The 27,804-nt window shown below is 38.9% G+C and overlaps 1 protein-coding gene across 5 annotated transcripts in view; it reads right to left on the bottom strand.

The window, feature by feature from the left end:
- The window catches only part of LOC308696832 (uncharacterized protein), a 46,144-nt gene extending 19,710 nt beyond the window's left edge, over window positions 1–26,434 (bottom strand). For 2 of the 5 annotated variants that reach the window (XM_081375732.1, XM_081375734.1), the window contains exons 1-11: window positions 26,242–26,434; window positions 25,452–25,724; window positions 25,072–25,359; window positions 24,722–24,994; window positions 23,758–23,826; window positions 23,599–23,664; window positions 9,180–9,452; window positions 8,807–9,094; window positions 8,448–8,729; window positions 4,684–4,752; window positions 4,525–4,590 (exon numbers count right to left, since the gene is read on the bottom strand). In XM_081375732.1, the coding sequence (XP_081231858.1) occupies window positions 4,525–4,590; window positions 4,684–4,752; window positions 8,448–8,729; window positions 8,807–9,094; window positions 9,180–9,452; window positions 23,599–23,664; window positions 23,758–23,826; window positions 24,722–24,994; window positions 25,072–25,359; window positions 25,452–25,724; window positions 26,242–26,323 (2,029 nt within the window). In that variant the 5' untranslated portion in view covers window positions 26,324–26,434. The remainder of the gene's footprint in view (window positions 1–4,524; window positions 4,591–4,683; window positions 4,753–8,447; window positions 8,730–8,806; window positions 9,095–9,179; window positions 9,453–23,598; window positions 23,665–23,757; window positions 23,827–24,721; window positions 24,995–25,071; window positions 25,360–25,451; window positions 25,725–26,241) is intronic. The other 3 variants (XM_081375735.1, XM_081375736.1, XM_081375733.1) reach the window with 2 other exon arrangements.
- Window positions 26,435–27,804: the final 1,370 nt, after the last annotated feature.

Genomic DNA, 27,804 nt, shown 5'->3' with positions numbered 1-27,804 from the left:
GCATTTCATTATAGTATGTGAATGAATTTGGTTTCATATGTGTATGTGAGAGGAAAAGTACATGTATATGCATGGTAATTCTGAATAATGTCCCTAGGGGCACCTCATATTTCAAAGTGGCTTGTTTGCTGCATATCTTTTACATGTAGCTCCATGTTGCTCTCGCGGTATCAGCCCCCCATCTATATCAGATGGGTCTAACCCAACAAAAATCCAGTTTGGCGCTGTTTGACAGTGCGCGCGCACTTCAGTACGCGCTCAGAAAAAGTGCATCATGTCAGAACAGAACGCCAATGAAATGTTTACCCATCAAAGCTTTAAAGCACGAGCAAATAATGAACTTATGTGATTGCGAATAATTGCACAGTGTCCTGTGAGTGTAAGTCTACCGCTGCATTAACATGTGATGTGAATGTACATCGAGTTTTACAGTATTGAGACCAAGCGGCAACCTCCCCGTCTCTCTCTTGAAACCAACACGGAAGTGAGTTAAACTGCAATTCGTTGACTGGCCGCTTGAGGCTGATGTCAAAAGTGAGTCAAATCTGTATCTCCCCCATGTTAAAATGCCAAATTTTACAGCAGAAAAAAACGTGTTTACAGCCTGGTGTCTGTATGTTTTTTTGGTCTATACAGCTAATTTTGCCCTTCATGACAACTGTGAGGGGGGTGAATTTTTTTATAACTCATCCGTTTAGTTGATTAATATTTAAAGTTCTGCATAATTAAGGGTGTGTCCACTTTTGAGTGACAGGTGGATTCCCGCTGATGTCAATGCTAGCCGTTTGTCTGCTGTTAGCCGCGTCACTTCACCTCAGCAAATTTTAGCTGCTGAACTTGCTTTCTCTGCAGTGTTTGTGCTTTTTTCGGGATTATTTCATATAATTTAATACACCCATTACTTAGCCCACGGCTTCGGATTCCGTCGTCGTCGTCGTCGAGTATCGTTCGAGAGAACAACCAGCGCTATTCAGTTGTTTTCCTCTGTGAACATGCACTAATGGATGTCTGACAATTTCGTTGCTTTTTGGAGTTTTCAGATTTAAAAAAGGTCTATAGATATATAGGCTCGTTCGTTCTGCTCTCACGGAACAGATAGATTATAATATGCTTATTTACCGTCAGATGAAATCCTGCAGGCGTCGGCGCTTTCTCCGTCCATGCAATAAATCCTTGAATGAGCGCGGATTTCTATCGCATTTACTTGAACTTCATAGGTAATATATCTATGGTTTAACCCATTTGAGAGGCGGCCAAAATCAGAATTTAAAATGGACTGAAGCTCTCTACGAACTTGACGAGCGATGCCGCGCTGATGGAGACTATAAAGAGTGACTGACATGTAACTGTTATGCACATAAATCACTGTCACACACACTCTCTCAGAGTAATAGTTACTGCATAATACATTTTCAACTAGCAGAATAGTACAGAATCACGATACACAGTCTCACTTGTAGCCATGTCTTTTAACTATTATAATATTTCGAAGGGCAAAAACAGGAACTTTTAATTGGCTTTTCATCATCAACTGTCACTTTAGTGCGAGGCCCTGTGCAGTCGCAGACTTGGTAATTCGAGCTAACTCGATCACGTCGAGGGAGTTTCAGCTCCTCAGCTCCACACACGCCCCGCCTCTTTGCCCAATTTCTGTTATCCGGGAGTGACGCAAGGTGACGCGAGGCCAAGATGGCGACGGCCAACTCCGCCCACTTTAGGCTTCAAAAATGCTCTTCAGAAACCTACGGGTGACGTCACGGACACTACGTCCATATTTTTTTACAGTCTATGATTGAGACTGAGGCGCCAGAACTGCAGCTGATAGAATGTGCGCTGTAGTGCGATACTACCATGTTTTGTTTCCACAATAATGTTAGAGAGTAAAAATACTGAAATTGCCACCATAACAGTGTGTGATGTGTAAGATGTAGGCCTACCACATCTTTAAATTACTATTAGTATTATTTAAGTTAACATAATAAAATACGTAGACCTACTACACCAAAAAACTAGTTGAGGATAAATTCGTAAAAATTGGGCAATTCCAGCCTTATGGACGTGACATTTGCAGTCAAAACTTGAAATATAAATTCTCAGAAAATGCATTTAATACCAATATATTGAAACGTCTGCTAATATATCCATACTCCCTTAATAAAGGCGTCAAGACATTAGAAAAATATCAGTCTACACATGCGTTTTATATTTAATATGAGGGAAATACATATGTGACGTGACACAAAAAATCTTTTACTTTTAGGTGGCAAAATAATTTTTAGTAATTCTATGAATTACATTGCGCAAATCAAAAGATGTATACCCACGGGACGAAGAAGGGTTGGCCTCCACAGAACATAAAATATTCGTTTTATTTTATTTTTTCGTGTTCGCATTTATGTGAAAAAAAAAAAAAACTAAAAAAAAAAAAATGTTAAGGGCGTGACATGACTTCTCCAGTTCTCCATTACGGACATGACTGCACTGAAAGCGACTTTAAAAAAATCACAGAGACCTCAAACAGAAAGCACAAAGCCTGTCTTTAAAGTGAATTTCGTTTTTTATTAATTGTATCTTAATATTAATCAATGTTTCATCAACCAATTGCCTGGATTTAATAAGAAGTAAATATAGTAGAAAAGAAGTAAATATAGTAGAAAATAGATAATCATGACACGGAGGCGCCGGCGAGTGAACCGGACTCTCGTCTCATAAATGAACCGAAACTCAGCGTAAGGTAGGCTACTTGCCTCACAGACCTGAGAAATATATAGAAAGCTTGAAATGTCTACTTTTAAACAGAACAATTCAAAACGAAAGAAAACAGACTGCTCTATTATGTGTATGAAATGTGCATTTCTCTCTGGCGTGTTCTGCGAAGATCACGGCGCATCGTCAACTTCATCTTTGCAGTCGACACAGAAAACACTTGTTTATTAATAAACAATTAAAATGTCTCCTTGCTATTTTTGACATATTCATAATCATTACTTTTGCTGGTTCTTTGTGACAGCTTTTAGATGCTTTATTGGCAGCGCCACCCACATGTTGAACGCGTCACACCGCATCAGCATGAGATGACATGATTTTTTTCTAATCGAAAATCAAAAATCGTGATACGAACCGAATCGTAGGTTTGGTCTATCGTTACAGCCCTAGTAAGATGAGAAAGCAAGAGGTTATGGTTGTAAAAAAAAAAAAAAAAAAAAAAATCAAATCTGAACATCTTTGCCAAGCGCAAACCAGTACAGAAGTAGGCTAATCAATAAATTATCGGGGAGGGTCATGCGTTTTTTCACAATCATTTTGGAGGGTCAGAAAAATGTATTGCTGGTGAAGGCAGGGTCATGTATTTCTTGACTACAGATCTCAAAACTCCTCTGGTGGCCCCTTAAATAAAAAACGAACAGTCCCTTAGTTGTCGAAAACTCACATATATTTAATTATATGAGTATATACTTTTGTATCTCATATATGACGCTAGCCTGAATTTGTAATCAAATTTAATTTCTCTTTGCAAAGACGATTTAAATCACGACGAGTACTCATTACTTTCACTTTCGTTCTCTGATAAATACATTTTGAATTGAATGAATTTTGAATTGAATTTGAATTGAAAATCTGTATTTCGAACTACTAAAAAGAAAGAAACATAAATGAAATAAAGGTAGATAAAGATAACAAGAAGGGGTTCAAGATCCATCAGGGCCGGAAGAAGTGCCTGAGAGAGCTTAGCGAGGGGCCTCGCATTGTCCAATACTTCCTTAGAGGTAAGGAAAATAAGTCAAGTAAAGTCCTGTGGCAGGACAAGTACCACAGTCCACAGGGCATCAGAAACCTAAACGAAGCTACAACTAGTACAACACCACCTTCAGTCCTAAGCCCAGTGCCCAACCATTCACAAACAGCTTTAGAACGAAGGATGGATGTGTGTAAGCCTCAAATCCTGTGGCCTAAATCATGCCAGAAAAAAAGGTGGGTAACCATCTACTCAGACCTTGTCCGCCTTCTAGAAGGGCTGAAAGGAGATGTGGAAAGAAGGTTGGAGAGGATGGGGGAGATCATCTAGAGATCAGAGAGGAGGAGAGATATGGAACAAGAAACAAGAAACAGAAGACCACCAAGAAATCACCAGCTCACTGCAAGCAGTGGAAGAAGGCCACAGATGTGGAAAAGGCTTGTCTCGAAGCACTACAGATGCAGAAAACCCACTAAAGACAGGTGACATCTAGTCCTTATTATGTCATTTGTATCTGGCAGAAGTGGTGAAGAACAACTAAATCAGGGCAGAAACTGAAACCCTTAACAGTGCACAGTCTAGTGTGCTTTAATACCTTTAAAAACGTCCACATTATGACAGACCATTTATTGTAAGTACCTTTGATAACGGCATGTTTACAATAAACAAGCCGCTCCTGTAAGAAGCCCTGAATGTAAATGAATGTCTGCTGTGCTACACTTGAGCCTTTGGAAAAACAGAAATGAGTGAAAAAAGCACTGATATTCAATTAAAGCATAGTTACTTACCAGTTAGTTTGTCTTTCTCCAGAGTCGCACTGATGTCTGCTGTTTCACCGGCACACCCTCGTCCTGCTGGAGAAAAAGTGAAAGGTCAAAGTGCATCTCCAGGACTGTAGTATGAATCTACTTGAAATTTGCCATGACAAAGCAACAGCTCAAACATACCATCAGATTCTTTCTTAAGTGAAGATTCTTCAGCATTAGCACCACTGGCACTCAATTCTGTAACTTGTCCTGGAAAACCACGATAAATGAATTAAAGTGGCAGTAAATTACTTTTCTTAGATATAATATTTCATACAGGTTTAATGTTAATGTGTCAGGCCACATAATATTCATACACATATGTAACCGGGACAGGAATAGCCTGAAATACGATTAATTTCCCTGGTGATTTACCCTTATGTTTGTTTTGACTCAGCCGCCCGCTGTGACTCCTCTTTAAAGGAACACTCCGACTTTTTGGGACTTTAGCTTATTCACCGTATCCCCCAGAGTTAGATAAGTCCATGCATACCTTTTTTCATTTCTGTGTGTTCTGTAAGTGTTATTTGACGCACCCACCGCTAGCCTAGCTTAGCACAAAGACTGGATGTAAATGGATAAGCTAGCATACTAATCCCAATAAGTGACAAAATAATGCAAACATTTTCCTATTTACATATTGTGATCTGTATAGTCACAGCGTGTATAAATAACAAGGCTATATGAGACAGAGACCATTTTTAATCGTATAGATACTGGGAACTATATTCTCACTAGGCGTAGGAGCACAGCTACTTGGGCGGAGGGGCTACTTGGGCGGAGTGATTAGCGCAGCACACGAGACGCCCTGTTGATGGTTCCATAAACAAAACAAACGTGACTAACTAGCTAGTAGCGAACGCGACTCGTGATCATGGCTGACTTTGAGGAATTTTACTGTGTATCAAACCAAGATCCAGAACCATATAGTTTTGAGCCAGAATACACAGACGAGGAGTTACAAACTTTGAAAGCTGTAAGACAAGATGCCGAACAGACTGAGGTCGAAGGGAGAATCAGAACGAACACGGACTGGTGGTGTAAATGTGGAACATGCCAACCTATGCAGACAGAAACTGAGTGCCTTTGTTGTAATGAATGGGACCGGGTATTGCCATCAATGTCAAGGCTTGATGACAATCAAAATATTTGCGTCACTACCACGGAAGATTTCTCTGCCCTAATACACCCGGCAGTTGTCGTTTTTTTTTTTTTTCCATTGTGACAAGATCAACTGGAAGAAACGCCCCATGCCGAGTGAACCTAATGGTCAGCTGTCCACCAAGTAAGTGATTTTGTTATAATGATCATTCATAGTTCAATGAAATTGTAGTATAGCCATTGCATACAGTGTGTCAATACACAAAATATGCACGTCAACTGACATAGCACATTTGATCATCATGATCACCTGTTTACTTGTAATTAGCTTAGCTATTCATACAAAGTTTTCTGTGCTTCCAAAGTTTGTAACTCCTCGTCTGTGTATTCTGGCTCAAAACTATATGGTTCTGGATCTTGGTTTGATACACAGTAAAATTCCTCTGACAATTCCTCAAAGTCAGCCATGATCACGAGTCACGTTCGCTACTAGCTAGTTAGTCACGTTTGTTTTGTTTACGGAACCATCAACAGGGCGTCTCGTGTGCTGTGCTAATCACTCCGCCCAAGTAGCTGTGCTCCTACGCCTAGTGAGAATATAGTTCCCAGTATTTATACGATTGGTCTCTGTCTCATATAGCCTTGTTATTTGTACACGCTGTGACTATACTGTACAGATCACAACATGTAAATAGGAAAATGTTTGCATTATTTTGTCACTTATTGGGATTAGTATGCTACCTTATCCATTTACATCCAGTCTTTGTGCTAAGCTAGGCTAGCGGTGGGTGCGTCAAATAACACTTACAGAACGCACAGAAATGAAAAAAGGTATGTTAGACTTATCTAACTCTGGGGGATACTGTGAAAAAGCTAAAGTCCCAAAAAGTCGGAGTGTTCCTTTAAGGGTGTGCACATGCGCAAATGAGAAACAGCGCCATCTACTGTTTTAGAAGAGGAAGTTGCTCAACTGCATTTATCAGAAAATCTGCCTGGACACATGTATGAGAAAATCGAGCAGAGATATCTCATAAAGAGCCAAGTGTCTCACAATCATAACAGACAGATATGCATTTGTATGCACTAGATTTGGTATTTGTTCAAAGGTTACATGCAATTTATTGGATGGTTTGTATTTATTTGTGAAATATTATCTTGGCTCATTTATTTATATTTGTAAAACACAATAAATATGTGTTACTCCACTGCATTTTCACTCAAACTGACCTTTGTACTTGCACAATGCTTTCTGTTTGTTTGCGAGTCGAGTTTTCCTTTGCAAAGCAGATCGAGTTTGTTTGCAAAATGCTGGATTTGTTTGTTTAATTATGGCACAATATAAACTCCATAAACCTTTATTTAATTTTGAGATTATCAATGTGAAAACACCTTGTAAAACTCTTACTACTTTGTTTGCTGCAATCATTGTAGTCAATTTGATAGATTTGTTATACTGTTTTATAAAATGGTTAGTTCCAACCCTTGATTCTGATTGGTCAATAGCTGTGCTTTATTCACAATAAAACACGGCTAACGACCATTTCACCCAACGGTTCTATTTATCACTGCGCCCTTAGCAAAGAATGAAACAAAGTTTGAGAATGGTTTGTTGTTTTTATTTGAGCTTTCATGCATATTACACATTGGAACGTTGTTCACGGTCAGGGACTATTTTTTTCTAGCGAAGGAATGCTTTTATTGATTTAACTTCATGAAAGTTGCACTAATACATTTTTTTTTAACTTTAATATTGTGTGGTAACCGTTTTATAAAAGCAATAAGGTACTCGAGGCAAGTGATGTATCGTGAATAATTTACAGCTGAAGGGGTTGCAGGCACTCAGCTTCGAGTCGTGCCTAACAACGCCCTTCTGCCGTTACTTATTCACGATACAGCACAGCCTTTCGTACCTTATTGCTTACATATGCCAGTTTCTCTTATTAATTGGAATGGTTTACTAAAACTGATTTTCTCCCTGAACAAAGAATACATTAATTCTGTGTCTCAGTCTGGAACAAAAGAATCCTTTTTCTTTAGATGTTTTGGCTGTGTCTTATTCCCTGACATAACGTTGAACGGCCACACATAAATAATGATTTATTCAGATATTGTTCAGAATTTGGCTTTATAACGCATATGATATAATGTTTAATGATTGAATAAATGATTTTAAGGGCTGTTTTCACAACTACAACTTATGATACTTTTTTGCTTTTTGTTCATTTACACAACAATGCATTTTGGGAGACGGGAGACTGAAAACGCAAACTTATAAAAACGTTATAAAAGTAAAAACTTATAAAAGTTTTTAAAAATGAAACCATGATCATCTTCATGTAAACAAACACCGATGAAAGTAAAAATAAAAGTATCTAAAGTAATTTCAGAATGTCTCCTATCATTGTGAATGATCAGAATACATCTACTAGCTTATCTATTCAGGGTAATATTTAGCTAAATAATTTGGATGGTTTACATTGCTAAATCAATAATATGCATAGTAAATATTTTTAGAACTGGACAAATTTGCTTTGATCTAACAATCTTTTATGCTAAAATTTTACTTTGACAAGCCAAAAACAATGTTTTATTTTTGTTTGGGCCTTTTTGTGCTTTAGTAGGCAGGACAGTAGAGATTGACAAGAAATCTGGGGGGCAGAGAGAGAGGGGAATGGGATCAGCAAAACAATTCACAGTCGGGCAGAAATTATGTGTAGTTCACAAATATATGGTCACATGACAATAAAAGTGTACGGTTGCCAAGATAAATGGGGTGGGTCAATTTACCCACTGGCTCATCTTACCCCACTTTGCCCTAATTGGTTCTTTGATGCTCTTGTGAGACACAAAACAATCATATTCATCTTTTTCCTCCTCCTTGATCTCCACACTCTTCCTCAGCTGATAGGATCCATCATGGTTTGGTCTGATTCCTGAGGATTCAATCTGATCTTCAGGCAGAGATTTGCAATATTTCCTAATGATCATCTTCACGTCTTTGGGGTAGAAGCCGGTGGCCAGACAGGTCAGTTTCAGCTTGGTTTTGTCATTGGATTTCCTTGAAAACACATGAACCTTTGGAGGAGCTGAAAACACAGAAATCAGTTTATCAATTCTATTCATCATCTGTGGATGATCAACAAATACAAACACATTTACTCACATGTTTTTTTGAGCTCCTCGTCTCCATATTCTCTGAATTTGTTGAGCCAGTCCACACACTCTTTCTCCAGGTAGCCTTTGTTGTATTGGTTTAGGATCGGCACATTGTCCCACTTTCTCTTGGTTGGTAGAGCTGCGTCAACTGGGGCGACCCATCGAGACTCTTTAATATCAAATGACAGAAAGTCCTCTCCATCATAGCCGTACTCAGAAACACCTTTGAGAGACTTCACTTCATCTCCATTCTGCTCAACTTCACAACCGTGTCTCCACTGAAGAACATGAACATCTGAAACATGAACAATCAAAAAGATGATAACAATAATAAAACTAGAATACATATAAGCAGGTTAAACAGCATGAATGTTCCTCACCTGATGCATCGTCTCTCATGCGGTCCATCAGAATCTTGACATTGACATTAAACCACTGTTCTTTGCTCTTTCTGGACTGAGTGCCTTTTTCCCAGTAATCCTCCTGCATTCTCTCTTTCATCCAGGGCTGTTTGGGAATCTTTCTCTTTTCTTTACTATTGTAATAGTCGATCTGTCTGTCGTCTAGCAGACCCATAGCAGTGAATTCATAGATACCCGGCAGATTCACAGGTTTGGACAAAGCAGTGTAAATGTAATACAGCGAGTGTCTCTCTGCAAGGAAAAGGGAAAAATGGGGGGTATTCACTTATGAGGCTGTCATGGCTTGGTTGCAGAAATGAAGACAAATGGATGTAACAGCAGTTTTGTATTTATTTAACAAAGAAACTCAGAGCCAAAAAACAAACAAGAAAAGAACAACCAAGCACAATGCAACACAGACAACTGAACTGAACCAAACACAGAGCTTAAAGTCCTGTTGAACTAGTGGTTGCAGTGGACATTTACGTCAAAGTCCGCTCTGAAATGCCATTCAGTTTAACAGCTTGGGTAGTATATATCCTTAACCACTCCACTCTACACTGTAAAAAAAAAAAAAAAAAATCAGCAATTGCTGCCAAACAAAAAACGTAAAAATAAAGTAAAATATCCTAATTTAAATGAAGTGCAAAAAACTTTAACAGAAATTTTCTTTAAATGTTTTACTGAAAAAAAAGCTATTTTACAGCTATTTTCCTGAATTATTACGATCAAACACCTTCACTGTAACAAAATCCCATAAAAAACAGTCAAATGACTGTCAGCAACGGCTGCCATACAAAAACCATAAAATTAATGTAAAATATCCCAATTAAAATAAGTGCAAAACACTTTTACAGAAATCTTCATTAATCTTTTTTAACAAAAACACACAGTTAAAACACAGTTATTTCACATTTATACTCTGAATTTTTTACTGAAAAACATGCAGTTAACTACATGCATGATTTGCTATGACTATACGTCATTGCATCAGCAACTACACAGTTACTGTCTGTTAAAAAAAGCAACATGCAGCATTTCATCAGTGTTTGTCTGCTCATCCTGGACTGAAGCTCAGGCTCTACTCTTCAACACAATGGTGACACACGAAACACATCATACAGAAACACTTTAAACCCCAACAGAACATTAAACACTATCAGGATCTCAGCATCTTCACTTATTACAATCCAGACTTTATTTCTTTCATACTAACATTCTTATTGAGAATTAACAGAGGTTTAGAAGTTGAAGTTTTATTGAAAAGAATAAAGTTTGATGCCACCATACGGTGACCGGGAGGGGACATGTTCGATTCACTTATTTTTGTCGTGGCCACAAACTCGTGGGAACGTGATATTAAGTCATGGGAACGTCATAATATCTCGTGGGAACGTCATATTAAGTCGTGGCCACGAGATCATTTTGTTGAGGTAACAACATCATTATGTCGTGGCCACGCGATGCAAAGTCGTGGCCTCAAGATCGTATGTTGAGGGAACGATATATTTTTCTCGTGGCCACGAGATCATTTTGTTGAGGTAACGACATCATTATGTCGTGGCCACGAGTTGAGGGAGCCACAGCGGCCAATACTGTACCATAGACTGGGCTACAGCAGAGATGGAGATGACAGAAGAAATAACATTTTACTTTAAAGTCCCTGTAAAGGCAATTCAAAAAAAAAAATCTAAACACATTATAAATGTTAGAAATGTATTGCTAAATCATATTACAAAGACTGTGAACTGTGAAGTACTTAATTGTGGAGTTAGACCGTTAAACGGTTTTTCACCGTTGCTGTGTTCCGGATTTTTTTGGGCGGGGCTAAAACGGGGGCTCGATGACTCACTGGAGCCCCCTGAGCTATTGGACACGCCCCTACTTGATGACGCACTGGAGCCCCTGAGCTCCTGGACACGCCCCTACTTGATGACGCACTGGAGCCCCTGAGCTCCTGGACACGCCCCTACTTGATGACGCACTGGAGCCCATTCACATCAGTTTGCAACTCAATCGCGAGTTACTGTCAGTACTATTAGTTATTACATCCTACAGTTTGCTAGCTAGCTATGCCTTCGTCACGGAAATGCGTATTACCTGGATGCGATCACGTACAAAACAGATCGGTTTCCTTATTTAAATTTCCGAAAAACTATCATATCAACAAGAGGTGGATTAATTTTGTGAAGAGCCACCTCAATGGAGAGCTGAGGATCACCGCTAAACCCCGCCTCTGTAGTGATCATTTTACACGGGATAGTTTTATAAACTTTCGTCGGAGACAACTGGGATTCATTCACTGATAATCCGCAGTTACTGGTGAATGTGGCCGAACCGACTATCTCCCGCCTCAGCCTTCATCCTCCCGTAGAGCCGACAACTGGTGCCATCATCGGCAGTGCGTGCCCACCAATGAGTGTAAGTTGCCTTGTGTGCTTATGTTATAATTATAGTAGGTAGTCCAGGCTCGAACATGTATGGCTTTGTAAAACAAATTAAGCTGCCAGGAGCATCCTTTCCGCTGTAGCGGTGACAGTTGAGTGTGGCGAGTCGACGGCAGCGAGCTTTGCCTCGAGTGGGCGTGGTTTCAGCGCAGCCAGCGGACACGCCCCCAGCGTTTGAGAGCAGAGACTACTGCTCATTTTTTCAAGATTTTGATCGCTTATTTTATGTACTTGCCGGATTTTTTTTTTTTCATTAAAATTTGGCTGGGTGGCTAATAACACATTTTTTTTTTTGGTGTGACAAACTCAGAACACATACTTAATTTTGACTTTACAGGGACTTTAAATTAGGAATGTCATATAAAGATATAGTGCGGTCTTTGGCATTAAGACATGGGTACGTTAATTGAAAGACACATGAAGCGCATTCTTAGACTTTGTCGCACGCATATTTAGGGACCGTCTCAAAATTACATGCGACATTGGCATAAACATTTCTAACTTCAATAGCATTTGAAGACAGTGACTTACAGTCATAAAACAACTGTAGGCCTACACTGTTCACCCGGGTCTCATGTATGATGCACACCTTTTATATTTTTTATATTTATGACAATAAACTGCTAAATCATATGCAAATATTGTAGGCCTATTTCACTACTGCCACATACCTGACACCTAGATGAACAATGTACAGTTGGTTTTATGACTGTAAGTCATTGTCTTCAAATTGTGACGGAGGAAAAAACTACAGAACCCATAATGCACTGCAACAAGTAGGAGGAGTCAGGAGTCAGTAGCCAGAAGGAAATGGAATCAGGTTAATTTAGATGCAGGTGTGTGTGCATGTGGTGGAAGGCTTTTTCACACTACACCAAGAGCCAAAGTTGAAGCAATTTGTACTGCCTGGAGTCTTTAGACGTTTAAAATGTGTTAGAATTTAGTCAAGACTTGAGATTACTGTGTTTTAAAAGCTTTGTTGCTGCACTGCGGAAGAGTTTCAACTACGAAGGTTCCAGCGAGCTGCTCCTTTCCATAGCAGTGTTTGGAATATACAAATGCTTAATCAACAGACAGTAAGCACTGTGAAGTATGACGCCGATCATGAACCAACGAGACTGAAAGTTTTCGTGTCACAAGACTTGCACCAGCTACACAGTGAACGAGTGTTCGGATGTTCGCGATGACATTCGTTTATCGGCTGTGTTTTGAACTGCGTGGGGTTGGAATGCTGTGACCGTGAGTGAATTTCATCTAGTTTTGGACAGGCCTACTGATTGCACGTTGGACTCCAGGTAGGCTTTGAACAGTTCATCCTCACTCCGAAATGGAGCCTTAAATCACAACTGACTCTTGGAAAAGATGGGTTTGGCGAACTTTTATCCCATACTTCACACAGCACATTCACACACATCTACACAAGCCCACAAACATCAAACATCCTTCTCTTGAACCCTTTGCTTAAGGACAAAACTTTCAAAAGCATTTTTGTTTGGGTTGCTTCCCTGATGGACTTTGAACTGAAAATGACTTGATACCTTCACAAGCATTGTGTCTGAATATTGATCGACAGTGTTTAGATCTGTTTAGGTCATTTATCTTTGAAGACTCGTAAATTCTTCTATCTGTTCTGAAAGATGATTGTGATCTAATGATTGATCATTTGATGGTTATGTCATAAGATACATTTTTTTTTTGTTCTTGTAATTGTTTTTGCACTTTGATATGCTTTGAATAAGCAAGATGTAGGAAAAAAGGAAACAAGTCCCCATTTTGAGTTAAATTAAAAAAGAACGTTTTTCAATTGTAAAAGTGAACTTATTTTGGTATTTGTATTGTTCTGTGAAGCGTGATTGGGGTTACAGGCCTATCTAGAATCACTACGTCACAAAATGCTATTGAGCTTTAAATGTGGTCATATTCTGTATATGATCCCACACAGTAGTGACATACATAGCATTATTTGCATATGATTTAGCAGTTTATTATCATAAATATAAAAAATATTAAAGGTGTGCATCATACATGAGACCTGAACAATATACAGTTGGTTTTATGACTGTAAGTCACTGTCTTCAAATGATATTGAGCTTTAAATATTGTCATATTTTGTGTATGATCCCATACAGTAGTGAAATAGGCCTACATAGCAATATTTGCATTTGATTTAGCAGTTTATTTAAATAAATATCAAAAAACTAAAAGGTGTGCATCATACATGAGAACTGGGTGAACAATGTACAGTTGGTTTTATGACTGTAGTCATTGTCTTCAAATGCTATTGAAGTTAGAAACGTTTATGCCAATGTCGCATGTAATTTTGAGACGGTCCCTAAATATGCGTGCGACAAAAAAGTCTAAGAATGCGCTTCATGTGTCTTTCACTTATAACGTACCCATGTCTTAATGCCAAAGACCGCACTATATCTTTATATGACATTCCTAATTTAAAGTAAAATGTTATTTCTTCTGTCATCTCCATCTCTGCTGTAGCCCAGTCTATGGTATGGTTACAGTATTGGCCGCTGTGGCTCCCTCAACTCCAGGCCACGACAAATAGATGTCGTTCTCTCAAAATATGAAGTCGTGGCCACGAGAAAAATATATCGTTCCCTCAACATATGATCGCGTGGCCACGACATAATGATGTCGTTACCTCAACAAAATGATCTCGTGGCCACGACTTAATATGACGTTCCCACGAGATATTATGATGTTCCCACGACTTAATATCACGTTCCCACGAGTTTATATGTTGCGGCCACGACAAAAATAAGTGAACCGAACATGTCCCCTCCCGATCACCGTACCACCATGATGGAGATCGGTGTTTGATTTAGTTGGGCTTTTGACCTTTTACTGTTTAAGTATATCTCTGGCTGCTTTAACTGTGTCTTTGACAGTGTTGTGTGTAACGCAACTACTTTTTCGGGTAAAAAGTAGTGTAATGCGTTACTACTAAAAATTTGGTAACGAAACGTAGTTCCTTTTTCAATTCGGCGCAACGTTACTTTTCCCATGGATATATTTGACAGCGACACTGCCTCAGCTGCGCGCTTGAGAGAAGAGAACGGTTGAGATCTGAAGAGAACGATTTAGTTTCATATTTATGTTTAAATTAAATTAAATAACAATTTTGTGTGGAGACATGATTTTGACCACTTTATTAAGTTTGTTTTTGTAGAAAACCTGTATTTAAAGTGAATTTCGTTTTGTATTAATTGTATCTTATTTTTAATCAATGTTTTATCAATCAATTGCCTGAATTTAATAAGAAGTAAATTAAAGAAAACTATTTAGTTTCATATTTATGTTTAAATAAAATAAATAAATAAATAATTTAATCTATGTTGATTATATGAAAAGTGAAAAGCATGAGTAAGATCATAATTTTGTGTAGGGATGGGCGATATATCGCATGCGATTGTTATGCGCATCTCATCAGTAAAGCCGGTTCCTTGATTAGTAGTAAATCACCTTCACCTGCTTTCAGATGGAGCGGCATTTACTACAAAGAGCCGTAGTTAACTGACAAGCTGAGCCAAATCACATCAATATCGCGGACGTATCGGCAGCAATAATTAATGCGATATGGCTCAGCTTGTCAGTTAACTACGGCTCTTTGTACACAGCAAAAACTCCAGTAAATTAACACTGCTGGGAGTGTATGAGTCCACACTCAAGAGTGTTAAAGTTAATGAGATAATTAAGTGATTAATTTAGTGATGATTGAACATTATTGAAGACACCTGATGTTAACAAGCAGAATCACTGAAGGAGAAAATCACAAATTGTAAGATACCATTGTGGTGATTGGTGTTTGCTTTAGTTGGGCTCTAGACCATTATATGTTTACTTTAGATTTTGTTTGGCTGTTGTATCTGAATTGTAACTGCCAGTTGAACAAAGAAAAAAGTGATCTGTTGCTGTTGGTTACATTATAACATTCATCATTTGAACTTGATCACTGAACTCATTAAGATCCTTCATTCTGACTTCGATTTATGTTGTTGGTTAGAGAATCTGCAGAAAATGGCCAGAATTTTTTATATAATTTAAAGGATTTCTTAAAAGTTGGTTTTTTTTAAAAATCGTTTTTTTAGGCACACACAGATGTCAAGATTCAGTCTATGCATCTCAACAATGGTGACGAGCAGAATATTCAATTAGGAAAAGTAAATTACATAGACAATTCAGATCATAATTTATTCATACCGCAATGCATGATGGGAGCCATTAATGAGTTGTGATTGGTGGCAGCCACTGCAACATGCTTTATTATTGTCACCATTGTTGAGATTCACAGGCTGATTATTGATGTCTGTGTTTTAAATGAATTTATCTAAATGTCTTTTGATCAGAACAATGTTTATTAAATATTTTGAATTATAAGTAAAGTACTGATAATCATAGGCTGATGAATCACTAATTTGCTGCTAACAAGTTAAACCAAACTATCTCAATAAGTTTGCTTTTTCAGATCACAGCATGATTATGTCATAACATAACCAACACTATAAGATAACATTTTACTTTGTTCATTTAACTGTTATAAATCAAAAACAGCAGACAAACAACAGTAAATATTAAAGTAAACATATAATGGTCTAGAGCCCAACTAAAGCAAACACCCATCACCTTAATGGTAACTTACAATTTGTGATTTTCTCCTTCAGTGATTCTGCTTGTTAACATCAGGTGTCTTCAATAATGCTCAATAGTCACTTAATTAATCACTTAATTATCTCATTAACTTTAACACTCTTGAGTGTGGACTCATATACACTCCCAGCCCCAGGAGTGTTAATTTAACACCGCTCCATCTGAAAGCAGGTGAAGGTGATTTACTACTACTAATCAAGGAACCGGCTTTACTGATGAGATGCGCATAACAATCGCATGCGATATATCGCCCATCCCTAATTTTGTGCAATATATCGGGAGACAAATGGAGTGGGCAGACATGATTTAGACCACTTTATTAAGTTTGTTTTTGTAGAAAGACTTTCTTTAAAACGAATTTCGTTGTGTATTAATTGTATCTTAATTTTAATCAATGTTTTACCAACCAATTAATTGCCTGAATTTAATTAATAAGTAAATATGGCATGCAAAATAATCATGACGGCACCAGCGCGTGAACTGGAGCTCGTCTCCATACTGTAAATGAACCGAAACTCAGATAAGCTATACTTTCAGATAAGCTATACTCTCAAAGACCTGAGAAATATATAGAAAGCTTGAATATGTGTACTTTTAAACAAAATATATATTTTTTTCTCAAAATCTCTTTTTTTTCTCCTACTCCCTTAGAGTGAGTCGTATGTCTGAAAACTAAGCTTATGTCTTCTATATCATTTTGTCCTATGCTATCAAGACGCGATTCGCACCGGTGTTAGAGAGCAGGAGCGCTTTATTGGCTGTTGCCGAAATTTAAAGTTCGGTGGATAGGGGGAGCGGAGCGGAGAGAAGTGGCGCGGGCGCGCTGCTCATTCGCGGAGTGTCGCACTCTACCCCATGATGCAGAGCCGGCTGAGAATAAAAGTTGCCGCACACAGCAGCGCCAATGAGAAGGACTTTTTTTCTTTCGAAATTGATACTATTTTTTATAATAAAGAGCAAAAAATAATTACCTGTTATGTCCTCCAATGTATAACTTTATGTCTACATATTTAGGAACAGATATTGGGTTCTGCCCAAAGTCAAGCAACATAAAAGTAACGTAATAGTAACGAGTAACGTAAAAAGTTACTTTCCAAATGGGGTAACTAAGTAAAGTAACGGATTACTTTTTTTAAAAGTAACGAGTAACGAGCAAACACTACTTTTTAAAAGTAACTTCCCCAACACTGGTCTTTGATACATATTAGATATGGTAAGAATCCAAGAGAAACTCAGATCAGATGATGTTGGTCACTTTTTAGTGATAATAATCATCATGTCCTGCTTCATTGATACCATCTGAAGTGAATTATCTGATTAAGTCAATAAATATTAGTTGTTAATTTTGGATGCCAAAACTGCTATAGAATATCTGTGATACTGCTGTGATACTCTTATTTTATGAAGTCATTACACAGAAAATAATCTGATCTTTATTCACATTATCAAAATTATCATCAGGTGAAACAGATGATCAAACAATAAATGACTCAGGGGGCTTTCACACTGGCAGTTGTATTGAAAATCACTAATGTGAAAGCTGTGTAACGACTGAGACAAGTCAGACACAAGTATATGTTAGAGCTTAACAACTGATATTTAGAACTCACTCTGGGAATCTGAGGCTCATCCCCCCAAACAGGGCAAGAAGATCTCAGTTACCCCGGCAATGATCAGATAAGGAGTTTTATGACTTTTAGCAATGTGGACAGAGCCTCTGCTGCAAGACCCATAGATATTAGAACAGACTCTCCTGCATTCATTTATCGATGGACTGATTAACATTAAATTAACATGCATTCCAGAACATTTTGTGAATGATTTACTGGTTGTGTCTTGTAATACTATTATCTGTTAATACTATTATTTCTTTGATACTATATCTTATTATAGAAACCACAGCCAACGTAACCCCATGCATACCATGTTTGGTCTCTATAAATTGGTACTTTGAAGATCGAAATGACTGTGTACATGATATGCCGATATCTGTGCAACATATCAGTATTACAAGAATCTTTCTTAGTTTCGCCTTCAGAAACCAATCCAAAGCCATTGCAAATGAGCATGCTTAGAACATAGCGTCATAAATCTTCTCTACAGAGGAAACTCCCGCCAGAAAGTCCACCCGTCTCATTGGTCAAGCAAACCCAGAGAGGTGTGGCCATTCTCAGGCTTTATTAGAGACAGTCCAAAGTGACCGCCCTCTTTCTTAGCTCGTCTCATCCAGCTACAACACTGCTTCTGCTGATACTGGGGGGGGGGGGACGACCCCTCCCCCCACTGGGGCCAAGGGCCCTGAGCCCAGCAGGCTGGAGCACCGCCTGCCATGCTTTCATACTACCAAAGGGAGACAGAAGGTTGTGTCTCCAATCCAGAAAACTGTAACTTTACCATCACTGAATGGACAACGATCAATTCCGGGCCTTCTCTGCACTTCAGGATGCCGTGCTGTCCAGCGTGCCCTCAGCAGGCCAGGGCCGCAGGCTTCGACTCACAACAGCCATGTGCTCGTCGAAACCACCATGCAAGCTCATCATCATCTTCTCCATCAAGCAGAGAAGAAAACGATGGCAACTTGCACCAGTGACCCACTTAAGCCGCTTTTCCACCGAAATTACCCGGAACAATTTGTCCCAGGAACTTTTTTCCCAGGAACCTTTTTTGCCCCAGACCGGTTGCTTTCTGCGTTTACACCGCGGTCTAAAGTACCGGGAAGGTAAACTGCGCGCAACTGCTCCTCCCAGTCTGCGACGGACAGTAATCAGTTTTGAGCGCCACATTTATAAGTATGGAGGAGATTCAAACTGTGCTGCAGTTATTGGTTTACTAACGAGGTAATTAACATAACAAAATAGACGAGCACTGATACTAAAGCGTGTTCAGAAAGCTCGTATGCGTATAAAATTAGACAAGGTATGTTGTGAGATGACTGGGACGAACGCGCAGAAATTTCCTTTTGCGCAAATACGCTTAAAAAAAAGCCTGAACCCCGTCTATCAATCATAAATAGTGACAGTCTTGTAAATAGTTGTTTGTTACCAACCTCAAAGCGCTATTTCAATCCTGTTATAGTAAATTTGAAACATGGTTTGCCTTGCAATAGATGACAATGTGTAAACATAATGACTAATATTAAAAGCTGTGGCAGAAAAGAGACGAGCACTGATAAAGCGTGTTCAGAGCTCGTAATGCTAACGTTAGATATAAAATTGTATGTTATCAGCTATTGCGGACATTGGCCGTGAGATGGCTGTGACGAACGCGCAGAAAGTTTTCTCTTCCACAAATACCCAAATAATAAAGCCTGAAACTCGTCGCCAGTCCCCCAGTTTTTTTTTATTAAATTCCATATTTGCAGACAGACAACTTTACTGCATGAAGCCACTTTTTAAAAGGGAGGTTAAAAATAAAGAAAATGCTGCGTGGAGTCATCCAACCAAAATGCGGCGTGAACACAACCAATCAGCTTGTGCAGCGCACAAGTCCCACCCCTGAAAGTTCCTGAACTTTGAAAAAGTACTACCTCATGAGCAGGGACTATCGGAGGGGGAAATATGTACCCGGAACTTCATTTAGACCCTGGTTCCTGCGGTGTAAACACATCGAGTACCAGCCCAAAGTTCCTAGTTCCTGGGGAAAGTTCCTGCGGTGGAAACGCGGCTATAGCAACATTGTTTGGCCCAGATCCGGCCCACATCTGGCACACGTGGAAAGATGATTTGGCCCACATGCAGCGTGGACTTACCGCACTTGGGTGGGCCGCTCCTGTTTGCCAGATCTGGGCCACAAGCAGGCCATAGCAATGCCACATGTCAGCCAAGAGCAAAGAAATAAACCACAACTGGACCTTATCTGAGCCACAAAATCTGTGTATATTAAATATGGAGTCATCTCAGCCTTAATAAGTCTGTTAACAAGCAGAATCACTGAAGGAAAGAAGAGAACAGAAAAAGAGACGAGCAGAAACACAAGAACTACAACTGACTTCAGACACAGCCTCAGATGAAATCAACTGAAGAGAAAAGAAGACATTCAATCTGTGAAGATCTCAGCAGAGGAGGATTAAACAACTCCACAAACACACTCAAAAAAAAATTGTGTCTAAAAATAAGATTTATGTATTTGAATTGCAGAACAAATTCCCATGCATTTGGTTTACATAGTTTTAACAAAAAACAATCAATACTCCTGAATGTGATTCATATGTTTAAGTCATACATAAATGAAACAGATAAGATTTATGTAATTGTATTAATAAACTGAATGTGATTTATATTTGTCAGTCGTATGTAAATGAAACAGGTAAGATTTATGTAATAGTACACAGAAAAACGCCCATGTTAAATTAACACTGCTCAGTGTTCATATGTGTGCACACTACGGAGTTAAAGCGGTGTTGAAGTTAATGAGATAATTAAGTGATGATTGAGCATTAATGACGAACACCTGCTGTTAACAAGCAGAATCACTGAAGGAAAGAGAAACACAAGAACTACAACTGACTTCAGCCACAGCCTTAGATGAAATCAACTGAAGAGAAAAGAAGACATTAAATCTGTGAAGATCTCAGCAGAGGAGGATTAAACAACTCCACAAACAGCATTACCAGCTTCACTTATTACTAACCAGACTGACTTTATTTCATTTCCGTTTTAATGAAATCAATAGTTGTATTTTAAAGTCACCATGATGGTGGTTAGCGTTTGCTTTAGTTGGGCTCTTGACCATTGACTCTTTAATATAACATTTTCTCTGGCTGCTATAATTATGTGTTTATAAAACACGTTTGTTGAAGCAAAAAAGCAAAGAGAAAAAGAGATCAGGTGATGTTGCAGCATTACCAGCTTCACTTATTACTTATTACAGAAGTTTTTATTGATAATTACCAGAGGTTTGCTATGGCCTGCTTGTGGCCCAGATCTGGCAAACAGGAGCGGCCCACCCAAGTGCCGTAAGTCCACGCTGCATGTGGGCCAGATCATCTTTCCACGTGTGCCAGATGTGGGCTGGATCTGGGCCGAAACAATGTTGCTATGTGGGGACTTTTGCCACTCACGGACCCATCAACAAACTTAAATTTCAACCACTTCAAGAATTGTATCCACTGCAGACCCTGCAAGTATCAATTTAATGAGGTGCTCTGAAAATGTTTAGCTGATGGTTCTTTTCATAGTTAAATAGACCTTTTCCATAGTTCTATTTCCTGCTTCTGGTTCCACATCACTCACCTTTTTACCTATGCATTTCTGTATGTATGTATGTATGAATGAATGTTTGTATGTATGTTTGTTTAGTGTTAATTATGTTTGTGAGTTAGTTAATAAAACTTGTGCACAATATGGATGTGGTTTCTAAGGGCGCTTTCACACTGGCAGTTTAGTGCGGACCGGGGAACGGTTCGCATGAAAAATCGCTAATGTGAACGCTGTCATCGGACCCGGGTGCGCACTAGAGTACCGAACCCGAGACTACCTGGAGGAGGTGGTCTGAGCTCGCTGCTCCCGAACCGTGGCGCGGTTCGCGTTAATGTGCAAGCAACACGGACTCGGGTGCGCGCTTGTTCAGAAAGTATAGTATCCCGCGCATGCGTATCACTGTCGATATCATTGTTTCCTCACACACGACAACCATGAGTGTCAGGGGAACGTTGTGGGACACTGAAGAGACACTATGTTCTGCATAATAGCACCAAAAAAACATACAAATTACAGCTATGCTCAGTCGAGTTGTATTCTCCATGCGTTTTCCGTGTGCGTTTGCGATGACGTAAGATCACTGCAAACGCACCTGGGTTCGATACAACTAATAGTGTGTGAAACCAGACCAACGCTGCGGGGGGCGCCGGGAACTAGCACACTCGGGTTCGGACCGCAGCAAACGAACTCAGTGGAAAAAAAACCTTAAGTGTCTCTGCTTGCATACAAAGTCCCTTTTACGATCTTGATCTTGTTACATGCTCTAAGCGCTGTACATGCTTAGGAACAATTATTTTTCGGTGGTCATGAAAGATACACTTTTCTTAGAATAAATGGATAATCAAAGAGTTCGTTGGAACTGATTAATTGATTGTAATATTCATTTAGCTTACCTCAAAGCTTAATATAATTAACTGACCCAAATATGAATAATTAATCATAATTGGTAATTATGGATATTTATTAATATTTCCCCTTTGAGCTAATATCATTACATCAGTTAAAGTCTTCCTAACATTGTCAGGGAAGCAGACACACTCTGTCAGTTCAAAGCTAGACTAAAGACACATCTCTTTGACCTAGCATTCACATAACACATTATAGACTTCTGTAATTCAATGTTAGGCTGCATAGATTAGGTCAGCCGGAACCAGGAACACTTCCCATAAATCCTGATGTACTCGTTACATCATGAGAAGAATGGCGTCTACGCTAATATTAGTCTCTCTGTTTATCCCGAGGTTTACTGCAGTCTGCTGGATCCAGGGCGTATCCAGATCTGATGAAGGACCTTCACCTGGACACGATGACAACGCAGTGCTGAAGTGTCTACTAGTCTCTACCCTGCTAAGGCCTCCTTCCCTTCCCTTTACCTCTGTACAGATAAAGCGTTGTCGAGATAATTCCGGCTAGCGTGGCTACGCGGAAGCAATAAAAATTCTGTATTATACATTTTTAGGCCAGACAAGTAGTATGTTGAGGGTTGATTTGTAGGGAAGGACTACACGCCTGCGCACATACAGTATATTCAAAGGCGCATACCTATAGACTGAACTCATAATACGCATGTGCACACCATCAGCGTTCTCACTGGTTCGCGTTTTTGAAGTTTGCGCAGAAAGAACTTAAGAGTTTTCTGTTAAAACGGTGTCGAGTTAGAGGCCCCTATAACTAATGATCGTTGTGACGGAAGTGAATCAATCAAACTAATTTTAGCTGGATAATAACTTTATTCTAGAGCTGCTATAAAGCCAAAACAATCTCTGTTATTTCAATTTCCTATTATCAATGTAAAGCGGCTTTGGAACAATCTACATTGTTAAAAGCACTATATAAATGAAGATGACTTGACTTGACTAAATGAGGGCAGACATTGAAACCCTTAACAGTGCACCGTCTAGTGTGCTTTAATACCTTTAAAAACATCCACATTATGACAGACCATTAATTGTTCCCTGAATAAGTAACTTTGATAACTCCTGTAAGAAGCCCTGAATGTAAATGAATGTCTGCTGTGATACACTAGAGCCTTTGGAGAAACAGAAATGAGTGAAAAAAGCACTGATATTCAATTAAAGCATAGTTACTTACCAGTTAGTTTGTCTTTCTCCAGAGTCGCACTGATGTCTGCTGTTTCACCGGCACACCCTCGTCCTGCTGGAGAAAAAGTGAAAGGTCAAAGTGCACCTCCAGGACTGTAGTATGAATCTACTTGAAATTTGCCATGACAAAGCAACAGCTCAAACATACCATCAGATTCTTTCTTAAGTGAAGATTCTTCAGCATTAGCACCACTGGCACTCAATTCTGTAACTTGTCCTGGAAAACCACGATAAATGAATTAAAGTGGCAGTAAATTACTTTTCTTAGATATAATATTTCATACAGGTTTAATGTTAATGTGTCAGGCCACATAATATTCATACACATATGTAACTGGGGCAGGAATAGCCTGATATTTCATTAATTTCCCTGGTGATTTACCCTTACGTTTGTTTGCGCTGTCCCTTTTAATTTACGTGGAGCATGTGCAGCATGTGCATGCGCAAATGAGAGATAGCGTAAGTCAGACTGAAAGAGAACGCAGTTCGAAACAGTTACACAGAGGGAGAAATAGTTGATAAAACTGTTAAAGAGAGAACATTTCCAGTTTGATATTATATTAATACTTATATTAATATAAGTATTTAAGCCAGCGCAAATTCCTGTGTTTACATCCTGTTTTTCGGTTGAAGTCCAAAGTAGTCGATTGCCGAGTTCACGCGCATAGGTTTAGTTACCAATGCTCACGCGCGTGAACTCGGCAATCGACTACTTTGGACTTCAACCAAAAAACAGGATGTAAACACAGGTATTTGCGTTGGCTTAAATAACATCATTTTTATACATATCTTTCACATCTACTGCAGTCAGATCCACTCGTGTTCACTCTGAAGGAATCACTCACATGACCTGTGCACTTTTAATGACACATCAAGGATGTTAAGAGGCTAAAAGCAGGTTTAGTACTTGTCCCATTGAAGTCAACAGGGTGCAAATTTTAAAAATAGAATAACTCGGTGTAGGCAACACTGATTTTTGATTTTTTTCAGCAAAAAAATTCACAGTCGGGCAGAAATTGTGTAGTTCCAAAATATATGGTCACATGACAATAAAAGTGGTACAGTTGCCAAGATAAATTGGGTGGGTCAATTTACCCACTGGCTCATCTTACCCCTAATTGGTTCTTTGATGCTCTTGTGGGTCAAAAGACAATCATATTCATCTTTTTCATCCTCCTTGATCTCCACACTCTTCCTCAGCTGATAGGATCCATCATGGTTTGGTCTGATTCCTGTGGATTCAATCTGATCTTCAGGCAGAGATGTGTTATTTTTCCTAATGATCATTATCACGTCTTTGGGGTAGAAGCTGGTGGCCAGACAGGTCAGTTTCAGCTTGGTTTCATCAGTGGATTTCCTTGAAAACACATGAACCTTTGGAGGAGCTGAAAACACAGAAATCAGTTTATCAATTCTATTCATCATCTGTGGATGATCAACAAATACAAACACATTTACTCACATGTTTTTTTTAGCTCCTCGTCTCCATATTCTCTGAATTTGTTGAGCCAGTCCACACACTCTTTCTCCAGGTAGCCTTTGTTGTATTGGTTTAGGATCGGCACATTGTCCCACTTTCTCTTGGTTGGTAGAGCTGCGTCAACTGGGGCGACCCATCGAGACTCTTTAATATCAAATGACAGAAAGTCCTCTCCATCATAGCCGTACTCAGAAACACCTTTGAGAAACTTCACTTCATCTCCATTCTGCTCAATTTCACAACCGTGTCTCCACTGAAGAACATGAACATCTGAAACATGAACAATCAAATGTTTATAAGATGATAACAATAATAAAACTAGAATACATATAAGCAGGTTAAACAGCATGAATGTTCCTCACCTGATGTATCGTCTCCCATGCGGTCCATCAGAATCTTGACATTGACATTAAACCACTGTTCTTTGCTCTTTCTGGACTGAGTGCCTTTTTCCCAGTAATCCTCCTGCATTCTCTCTTTCATCCAGGGCTGTGTTGGAATCTTTCTCTTTTCTTTACTATTGTAATAGTCGATCTGTCTGCCATCTAGCAGACCCATAGCAGTGAATTCATAGATGCCCGGCAGATTCACAGGTTTGGACAAACCAGTGTAAATGTAATACAGCGAGTGTCTCTCTACAATGAAGAGCAATAACTTAATGGAGGAAATTACTGTTCACTTCAGTGTAAATGTGATGAATGTGCTGCGCATCATGTGGGTAAAGCTCAAACACAATCTCCAAACATTTCAGCTACAGATAGGCCTACAACCAAATAAAAATAATCTTATAATCTATTACGATAATATATAAAGCCAGAAATCTGATTTTCAGAGGTAAACTGTAGTTTAAACTTTAGTTTGCTGCTAAAACATAATATGTAATAACCTCTAATATCAATCACATATGATAATAACGGTGTTGACAAACAGTCAAGTTATAGTTGATTGTTTTTTAGTTGTCAAAAACTCGCATATATTTAACTATATGAGTATATGCTACTTTTGTATTTAATATTCGATGCTAGCCTGAATTAATCTGTAATCAAATTGTATTTCTGTCTTTTTCAAATACGATTTAAATCACGACGCGTCCTCGTTACTTTCACTTTCGTTCTCTGATAAACGCAGAAACTTTTAGTCTTTTAACGTTACCTGCTTGAATTGAAGGCAAAGTCCCGCAAAGAAGAAAAACACAAAGCAGAGCAAAGATCTTCGTCGAGACACTCGCGATCATGATGATTGAAATGCCGTTCACAGGTTTTTTTTTAAATAATATATCGTTGGATACAAATTAACACTAGTGTCAACAACAAAAAACTGCAGAAAATAGAAAAAAGAAAATAGCTGATGTTTTAACCAATAAGAAAACAGAACGATGGACATCATCCGTATATGGGCAGAATAAGCAATACATAGCCTAATTCTTCCACAAAATGATTGCTATTTAGACATTGATTTTAGAGAATTGGTTTTAGTTCATGTTGGATTTAGTTAATAGTTAAAAGGTATTTCAAAGATACTGTACAAAGCTCAATGGCATTTAAAAAAAAAAAAAAAAAAAAAAACCTTGTTTTTCAGGCTGGACCAGCCAATGCGTACAAGTAGTCATCGCGCTCAGAACACTGTTTCTATAGCAACCGCTTTTAATGGCAGCTGCAGTGACGCAAGCTATTCTTTTATTTAGAAGGCGTGACTTTTTCCGAAATATTGGCGTTGCACTTTCTCCCATTCATTAGTAATATTAGTGTACCATGTTTGTATCTTTGGTCTTTGGCGTCCTGACCTGTGTAAGATTTAACAACTGAATAACGATCATTGGAATCCCATTTTAGCTAATTAGACTAAAGTGGTAGAGCACAGAGTGGTTTTATTACTCTAAAAAACGACAAAAATATCCCAGACGGCAACATACAGTAGTGTCGGCCCAGATCTGGACCGCGTGGAATCCATAGCTGCGTTTCCACTGTCGAGCCAGTGCGAGCCAGGGCTTTGAATGGGCCGTGCCGGGCTAAAAGCCCCGGGCCTGTAGCACCGAGCCCAAAACACACTGCGTTTCCACTGTCGGGCCAGTGCGAGCCAGGGCTTTGAACGGGCCGTGCCGGGCTAAAAGCCCCAGGCCTGTAGCACCGAGCCCAAAACACACTGCGTTTCCACTGTCGGGCCAGAAGCTCCACAGCGCTTGACCCCTGATCAACTTTCTCTTGACTTTTACTTGCCATAACAAATGTGTTTTATAAACTCACAGTTACAGCAGCCAGAGAGAAACTTATAGAAAAAAGTCAAGAGCCCAACTAAAGCAAACACTGATCTCCATCATGGTAACTACAAACTTTATTATATTCAATACAACATCAACAACTAAATATCTGTTAATTCTCAATAATAACTTATGTACATGTATGAAAGAAATAATGTTAAACTGGTTTGTAAACTTTTTTACACACTCAGTGTGGCTGGAAGTCAGTTGTAGTTCTTGTGTTTCTCTTTTTTCTGTTCTTGTTTCCCTGTCCTTCAGTGATTCTGCTTATCAGGTGTTCATCAGTTTCTCAATTCGCTCACTTCTTTTCATTCACTCTGTCAAGTGTCAAGTGGACTATATTAGTGAACTAATGTAGGGATTAGTGGGTATAGGGTGTGATTGGGTTCATCGATCCATGTGTTCATTTTGTGTATCTGTTGGTTATGGGTGTGGGATCTGAGTTGTTGTCTTGTTTG

This window comes from Scardinius erythrophthalmus, assembly GCF_964197995.2.
Source record: "Scardinius erythrophthalmus genome assembly, chromosome: 1".
Taxonomy (NCBI): domain Eukaryota; kingdom Metazoa; phylum Chordata; class Actinopteri; order Cypriniformes; family Leuciscidae; genus Scardinius; species Scardinius erythrophthalmus.
The sequence above is the reverse complement of the archived record's forward strand: the minus strand, read 5'-3'. Positions and strand labels throughout refer to the sequence as shown.